Source organism: Pundamilia nyererei, unplaced genomic scaffold, assembly GCF_000239375.1.
Source record: "Pundamilia nyererei isolate P.nyererei 1_Seehausen unplaced genomic scaffold, PunNye1.0 scaffold00013, whole genome shotgun sequence".
Taxonomy (NCBI): domain Eukaryota; kingdom Metazoa; phylum Chordata; class Actinopteri; order Cichliformes; family Cichlidae; genus Pundamilia; species Pundamilia nyererei.
This window is the reverse complement of record NW_005187414.1, coordinates 5,836,092-5,843,978: the sequence shown is the minus strand read 5'-3', so window position 1 is coordinate 5,843,978 and position 7,887 is coordinate 5,836,092. Positions and strand designations below refer to the sequence as shown.

Here is a 7,887-nt window from a genome sequence, read left to right as displayed (position 1 = left end):
GTCAGATTGCAAAACACCAGCTCCCTTCTGTGACCTCTCCACTGCATGAGGTCAGTAGGCCAAGAGTGAGATGTCCCGTGCTTCCCTATCAATAACAGACGTTCAAACAGAACCCTGACAGATTTCCACATGACGGACTGCCCACTGACTAATGGCAAACAGATTTCTGAAGTATTGGGGTGAACGCGTTTTCATATGCTCTCGCTCACTGCTCTGAACAAAGGCACTTCTCATGCTTTCCTCTGTCATGTTCACCCTCAGTTTGCTCGGCGACACTCCGTCCACGTTTATTTTTCTGCAGCTCGGGCTTAAAAACGAGTACAAGAGATTCCTTTCAGACAAAAGCATGCTTTAAAGTCTGTAATCAATGTTCTGTGCTCCACCGCTAGTGTTTATTCTCAATCAGTGCATTTGATTCAGTCATTCTCCCCCGAATGTCACTCTCCTGTGTCATTTTGGAAAAAGGCCTAATCAAGACGTGGCAATCAGTCACAGCATGGCACTGCCAGTACCCATTAACAGTCATGTGGATTGCATTGGAACTGATCGAGCCGACGCACAGCTGGAGCACAGAGGTTGTTTATCATATGTTTGGGCTGAGGGTGGTTCAGGAAAACTACCCGGTGTGATCCTGGGGACCTTTCGGGCACCCTGCAGAGAGCAGTGCTTCGGCTTTTTACAAACTTTTCCTTCGCATCACACCACATAAACAACTGTGAATTGCAAATGCAGACTACTTTTAAAAAATATATACATAACACAGAAGATAGATGAGCTTCACTTCATTTATTGGCATCACATCACTCCATGTAAAGGACACACAGCTTTAGATCAGAAGGTGGTTAAGATTAATGGTGATTTGGTAATGATACAAAATATAACAAATCTGTAGAGTACATTAATCCTGTTAAAACTTGTGCCTCGTGTGATATTTCATAAACATACGCACGATGATAAGACCTGTTTTTAACAAACAGAACAGTTTAAACATTTAGTTGACTTCCACGAGAAGCATAACAAAATATACAAAAGTTTACACCCACCAGATAACAAAACACTGGAGTGCAAATGTAAGTTGTTTTCATTCTTACACATTTGTCACAGGTACAAGCTTGTTTTTTTAAAGTGTATTTACCTTACACTTGCATTCACACATAGGCTGTTTAGCAACCCCTAACTGTACACACGGGAGGATTTAAGCAGCGTATTGAGCCAACAAAACAAAGAAGAGGCAAATAAGAAAGCCGGGATGAAGATGGTTGGTGGTAGGAAGTCAGGATCCCTGCAGTGCTAGCTTTCACAGATGCAGATTGATGAGGAGAGGGGAATAAAAAGCCAAAGGTCACTGGTCTCTTGCAACCTTTCACCTTAAGACGAGGAGATTTACAAACTAGCTCCTCGGCCCGACTCGATGTGTCACAAACAAAATCTCCCTCTGTGTTTTCTTCATCAATTGTGAATCAGGAAATAAACACCGGCTTGATTAGAAGTGTCAGCTGACCTTAAATGGGGAGGACAGAAAATAGCAACAGAAAAACCACCCTGGGGAGATTTGCACGCAGGTAAGAATGCGGCAGCTCACACAGCAAGGTGAACTCACAGCTGCTTCATATAAATCGCTGGTGCAGTCAGGCAGTGGGAACACAGCAGCTAAGTGGCTAACGCCCATCTGCTCAAACACAGACTCGACACTTTCCGTTTCTCTATCTCTCTCACAAGCCTACATTAAAAGGCAGAGCACCATGCAAATTCACAGCTTTACATGAAGACCTGGTCTTTTCTCTTTTCTCTCCCTGTGCCTGCCCGAGCTTGATCTCTTCATCTCCCCACACTGAAGTGTCAGCTCACACCGTCCTATCCTCTCAAGGGGGCGCAGGCTATGTGAACCAAATCAAAAATGTAAATGTAATGTAAACAATACTGTTGTCCCGGGTCAATGTGAGAACGACCCAGAATCCTCTCTGTAGTCACTGCTGATGTTAGCTCAGTGCTCTCAATCGTGTCTTTTGTTTCCCCATTTGGCATCCCACTGAAAATAAGCCAAATCATTTTAAAAAAAAGGAAACAGTGCTATGTGGCCACATACTGAATATGTGATCGAAGTGAAAGTAGGAGAATCAAATAAATAACAAGGTTCTGTCCACAACCCACAGGGTCGACAATCACAAGGAGTTCAGATGAAGCAGAAGAACTTCTTCCAGCTACACCTGGAGAACGCTTTGGTTCGCCTGTCAGAAAACCTCCTCTTCTTGGTTTTACGCGTTTTGTTCTTTATGGCAGCGAAGATGGCGGAGTCAAAGGCCTCCTTTAAGTTCTTCTGCGTGAGCGATGAGCACTCTATGTACTCCGTGGCTCTGATCTTCTCCGCCATGCTCCGGGCCCGGGAGCTCAGAACCGGCTTGACGTTGGATCGGTCCAGGTTGATGAGGACGTTTACGTCCAGCAGCAGGTCGGACTGAGTCCCTATGAGAATGATGGGAGCAGTCGGGTTGTTAGAACGGATCTCTGGTACCCACTTCTTGGTGATGTTGTGAAACGAGGTGGGGTTGACCATGCTGAAGCACAGGAGGAAGACATCCGTGTGGGCGTAGGACATAGCACGGAATTCGTCAAACTCCTCCTGTGTGGAGACAGAGCGAGGGTTAATGCCGATCAAAGTGAGTACCAAGTCTGAGTCACTAAATAAAGATACGCCATTAACATTCAGTTTGAAATCCTGTCAGTGAGTCACACAGTGGGTTAAGCAAGGATGTGACGGTCTGTACTTTCATAGCTCATATCATTAAATTCAAAAGGGTGTCTCATCAGTGGATAATTTGGTATTTTGTGTCAGCCTTAAATGAAACTCTTGATTCAAGTGTAAAGGCATCCATACCTGGCCAGCAGTGTCCACAAGCTGAACTTTGACAGGAGATCCGTCAATTTGGACCTGACCTGTTAAAAACCACATCAGTCAGTCAATTTACAGTAAACACAGTAACCAATTCAAACATCAGAACATGCAGCTCGTGCACTCTGGTGCCATTCCACTTCCAACATAACTTGCCACTCAATGTAAATCTGTGCTGTCATTAAAAACTAAAAATCATCACTCACCGGAGAAGACATCAAAGCCCGTCTGCTTGTACTCTGTCGGATATCCGTTGGAGGTGTAGCTGATGATCATGCTGGTCTTCCCGACGGCTCCGTCTCCGACCAGCATACAGCTGATGACAGCGGGATCGAGCTCATCCTCCCGGGTCAGCCCGCACGCAGATGGGACTCGGGACTCGTGGTAAAAGTAATCCATGTGAGGTGGCATGTCGAGCCGAACATTAAACCTCTGAATGCAAACTCTTCTCCGTCCCGGTCGCAGCGACACTAGATACCGTAGGTTGCCTCTCTCTCTGACACATACCACCAGACTGACTGTAGAAGTACGACTGAGGAGCAACATGTGCGGGGTGGGACGTATTTAGGGTAACTACTGTGCTCAGACAGGTTGTGATTTGCATAGACACGCCCACTGACTGAAGAATAACAACAGCTTTCTCTCAGCTTTTCTCTCTATTAGCTAGATATATAGATTAGCTTGTTTTAATAAAGCCCATATATATTAGACATTCATTGAGGAGAAAATATTATATACAAATTCTTTGCCGTCTGTAAGTTAAAAATGAAAAGTATCCGATACTTGAACAACATGTAAATGACAAAAGCGCTCAGGATTTATTTATATTTTTTCTAAGCGTCTAAATATAATCACTTTTGGACGAACTACGCTCCCTGGTGTTTACAAGATAGCATTGCATTCAAAGTGGTCACATGATTCCATGTGTCACCTGATTATCACGGTCTACCCTGCGTTCTGTACGCGGAAGCTAAGTTAGCTGGTGTGAGAAAACGAATGATTGAAATTTCCTCTCTTCGTGTGTTAATGCTGCAGAATAAACGCGTTTGTTGTGCTTTTTTGTTTCTTAACTTAGACACACGCGGAGAAAGGAAATACGTTACTGCAGCTTTAACGGGTAAATTTGTGCTAGCTGGCTAGCTACCTGCTAGCAGGTTTTCTTTCCCACCCCATGTTGCTTTAGGGTTGGCTCCTGTCCTGTATTGTTAATCCATTCAATAAGTGAGCTGAGGCACTTTTAACCATGGCTTCAATTCTCGATGAGTACGAGGATTCTCAAAACATCCGGCAAAGTGCGCAGCAGCACAGCCGCCTGTCAAGCACCAACATCGGGATAACCCATTCTGGTAGGTCGCCCTCTTCGTTTTTTTAAAGCTCCTTGCTAAGATGCAGTGGGGAATATTTGGCTGATACAGACATTTATATTCTCAACGTTAGGCTTTGTCAACGCGAGGCTTGAAGAAGAGAAGCCGATATTCAACAAGCAGAGGATTGATTTCACCCCACCTGAGAAGATAAATCATCTGGCTGTCTGCAACAATCAGCTGTGCATGAGTCTGGGAAAGGACACCCTGCTAAGGCAAATAGCACAATGACATGCAGTTCAAACGCTCACTGCTGTTTGTATGGCTTTGATTAGTTTCATTAGGTTTTGTTATTTTGTTTTGTAATTTACCGTCATTAACCCATTTTGTAAAAACATGGAGGTGCAGTTTAAAATGTAAATCAAAAATGTTTTGGATCAGGGACGTGTTTACCACACTGCTGTATTATCTTTCATTTAAACAACTGTCTGCCTGTGTGGGAGAGGAGCTGATGCTGTTGGGAAATCAAAAACGTTTTCCCATCTGTGCTCGGCATTGAATTTCATCTGCTTACAGCAGCTCATGGACTTCTCCTTTGAAAAGTGTTTTTAATCTCCCACACACTGTCACTACACAGCTATGCCCGTGGAATATGTGAACAATGACGTTTGGCATGCTTAGCATTGTCTTCCTGAAAGAAGTAAGGCCTAAGTTTAGAAGATACTGTATGGTTAATATGTTGGACCCTAAACTGAATGTCTCTCTGCAACAGCCCAGAGATAGACTGGTCACCTGTCCAAAGTGTGCTCCATCATTTGCCCTGTGACAGCCAGAATAGGCCCCAGTCCGATCACAACTGTGAATTGGATATGCAGAAGAAAATAGATGGATAGAGCATTTCTGTTTTTTTCAGACCTCAAATTCACAATGGGCACAATCTTCCTAGTTTTAAACATTTGTCAGGTTGTGTTTACGCTTGCTTTAGTTTAGCTGTATTCTGTTTTTATTCACATTTTTACACAGCGTTCTAACTTTGTTGTTAAGACAGTTGTATTATTCAGCACATCTGTTTCAAGATATTTTGTTCTTTTGTGTAGGATTGACTTAGCAAAACCAGATCAACCAAACCAGACTGAATTAGGAAGGAAAGATGACAGTAAAGTGCACAGACTGTTCTTGGACCCAACAGGTGAGATAAACCATAATAGTTTTCAAAATATTGTTTATACATCATAAATGGACTGCTAATTACTATCGAACATTCTGCAAGACAGTGCTATGTTATGTTGTTATAGATTATGCAGATATTATATATTGTTGTATAATTGGAGAAATAATTGATTTTGATTAGTCATTGTGTATTTTGAGGTGATTCAGCATTCATGCATAAGTGCTGTAATATTAGCAGCCACAAACCTCCATGCACAGCAAGTCTGAACTTGAATAAAGACAACAGTTTCATATGATAAAACAATTAGACAAAAATGTCTGGCAGTGCATCAATCTATAAATCATCATCATATATAAATGCTATGTCACAGTTATGACTGCTTAACAACAGCTATAACCTCCTCCATATTTTCCGTTACAGGCTCCCATCTGCTGATCAGCTTGAACACCAGTGAGTGTCTGTACCTCAACAGGAACACCCAGAAGGTGCGCAGTTTGTCCCGCTGGAGAGGCCACCTCATCGAGAGTGTGGGCTGGAACAAGCTGCTGGGCAACGAGACCAGCACAGGACCTATCCTGGTTGGCACGAGTCAAGGCATCATTTTTGAGGCAGAGATCTCTGCGAATGAGGGCAGCTTGTTTAACACCAATCCAGATCAATACTTTAGACAGGTGAGAAAGTGATTACGTCTGCTATTTAGCACATGATAGCCACATCTGCTTTGTAAGTTTTAACTGTTCAAACTGTATTATAAGCATATACATTTAATGCACTTGTGGAAACAGAAGAAAATCCTGATGTAGTTCATTTCTTCCTCTTGATATAATTGATAACATCCTGATGTAGGTCCACTCTGTGGAGGAGGATGGCAAACCTGCTCCAGTCTGCTGTTTGGAGGTCGAGCGGGGCCTGGAGAACAAGTACTTTATCATAGCTACCACACGCAAACGCCTGTTCCAGTTTGTGGGTAAGGTAGCCGAGGGGTCGGAGCAGCAAGGCTTCAGTTCCATCTTCAATCAAAATCAGGACTTGCTGCCCAGTTTCCAGGAGTTCCCAGTCAATATGGGACACAGCGAGATCACCTTCTACACCCCTAAGCTGCGAACGTCCCCCAAGGCGTTCGCCTGGATGATGGGTAATGGAGTTCTTTATGGTCAGCTTGACTACGTCAGGCCTGATTCCCTGCTGAGTGATGTGCAGGTAAATGTCAGTCAGCATGTGTGAAAACTTTTTAACATTTTTCTTAGTAATATCTCATCGTTGCTGTCTTTATGTGTCATATACTATCTCCACATCTCCTCTTTCACAAACAGGTGTGGGAATACACTCCAGACATTGACCTTAATCAAAACAAGCCTATCTCCATTGTGCTGACACAGTTCCACTTCCTGCTCTTGCTTCATGACCGAGTTAAGGCCATCTGCACTCTGAATGGGCAAGTGGTTTACGAGGACTTGTTCCCAGATAAATTTGGCAGCCTCAAGAAAATGATCAAAGACCCAGTTGGCGGGTTGGTGTGGATCTACACTGAGCGGGCAGTTTTTCGATATCACATCCAGCGGGAGTCCAGGGATGTCTGGCAGATGTACATGAGCATGAATAAATTTGATCTGGCCAAGGAGTACTGTCGCGATCGGCCTGAGTGTATGGACATGGTGCTGGCAAAGGAAGCTGAGCACTGTTTCCAGAATAAACGCTATCTGGAGAGCGCCATGTGCTATGCACAAACACAGAACTATTTTGAAGAGATTGCTCTCAAGTTCATAGAAGCCAAACAAGAGGAGGCCTTAAAGGAGTTCTTACTGAAGAAGTTAAACAATCTCAAACCCAGTGAGAGAACTCAGATCACCTTGTTGGTCACCTGGTTAGCTGAGCTCTACTTGAATCGCCTCGGCCAGCTGGAGAGTGACGGCAACAGCATCATTTTCAAAGAAACCCGTGACGAGTTTCGTCAGTTCCTTGGCAGCTCCAAGCACAGAGACTGCCTGTACAACAACCGCTCCACCATCTACGACCTGCTGGCCAGCCACGGCAACGTGGACGACATGGTTTACTTCTCAGTCGTCATGCAGGACTACGAGAGAGTGATATCCCACTACTGCCAGCACGACGAGTACAGTGCTGCTCTGGATGTGCTCTCCAAGCACTGTGACGAAAAGCTTTTTTACAAGTTCTCCCCGGTGCTCATGCAGCACATTCCCAAAAACGTGGTGGATGCGTGGATTCAGATGGGCAAGAGGCTGGACCCAAAGAAGCTCATCCCAGCTCTGATGAACTACAGCCAGATGGGCAGCACGCAGCAGATCAATGAGACCATCCGCTACATGGAGTTCTGCGTTTATGAGCTGATGGTAACAGAGGAGGCCATCCATAACTACTTGCTGTCGCTTTATGCAAAGTACAAACCAGACTCTCTGCTGTGGTATCTAGAGCAGGCAGGCACACATGCCTCAGAGATCCACTACGACCTCAAGTATGCTCTCAGGCTGTGTGCGGAGCATGGCTACAGGCAGGCCTGTGTG

The 7,887-nt window shown here is 44.4% G+C and overlaps 2 protein-coding genes across 2 annotated transcripts in view; one reads left to right on the top strand and one right to left on the bottom strand.

Moving 5' to 3' along the window:
• Window positions 1-1,685: 1,685 nt before the first annotated feature.
• Window positions 1,686-3,508, bottom strand: rhov (ras homolog family member V). The gene is made up of 3 exons (XM_005725003.2): window positions 3,097-3,508; window positions 2,876-2,934; window positions 1,686-2,620 (listed from the first exon to the last, which is right to left on the bottom strand). The coding sequence occupies exons 1-3, from the start codon at window positions 3,434-3,436 to the stop codon at window positions 2,174-2,176; spliced, it is 846 nt and encodes a 281-aa protein (XP_005725060.1). The 5' UTR covers window positions 3,437-3,508; the 3' UTR covers window positions 1,686-2,173.
• A 297-nt stretch (window positions 3,509-3,805) lies between these two features.
• Window positions 3,806-7,887, top strand: part of vps18 (VPS18 core subunit of CORVET and HOPS complexes) — a 6,401-nt gene continuing 2,319 nt past the window's right edge. Inside the window, exons 1-6 of the mRNA XM_005725075.1 lie at window positions 3,806-4,236; window positions 4,328-4,469; window positions 5,292-5,383; window positions 5,786-6,036; window positions 6,212-6,565; window positions 6,679-7,884. Coding sequence (XP_005725132.1) covers window positions 4,134-4,236; window positions 4,328-4,469; window positions 5,292-5,383; window positions 5,786-6,036; window positions 6,212-6,565; window positions 6,679-7,884 — 2,148 coding nt within the window. The 5' untranslated portion in view covers window positions 3,806-4,133. The remainder of the gene's footprint in view (window positions 4,237-4,327; window positions 4,470-5,291; window positions 5,384-5,785; window positions 6,037-6,211; window positions 6,566-6,678; window positions 7,885-7,887) is intronic.

Coding starts and splice junctions, on each gene's coding strand:
- rhov (XM_005725003.2), bottom strand. CDS start 3,436: ATGTTGCTCCTCAGTCGTACTTCTACAGTCAGTCTGGTGGTATGTGTC. Junction 2,935..3,096: donor GGGCTTTGATGTCTTCTCCG/GTGAGTGATGAT, acceptor GGTTTTTAACAG/GTCAGGTCCAAATTGACGGA. Junction 2,621..2,875: donor TTGTGGACACTGCTGGCCAG/GTATGGATGCCT, acceptor GTCTCCACACAG/GAGGAGTTTGACGAATTCCG.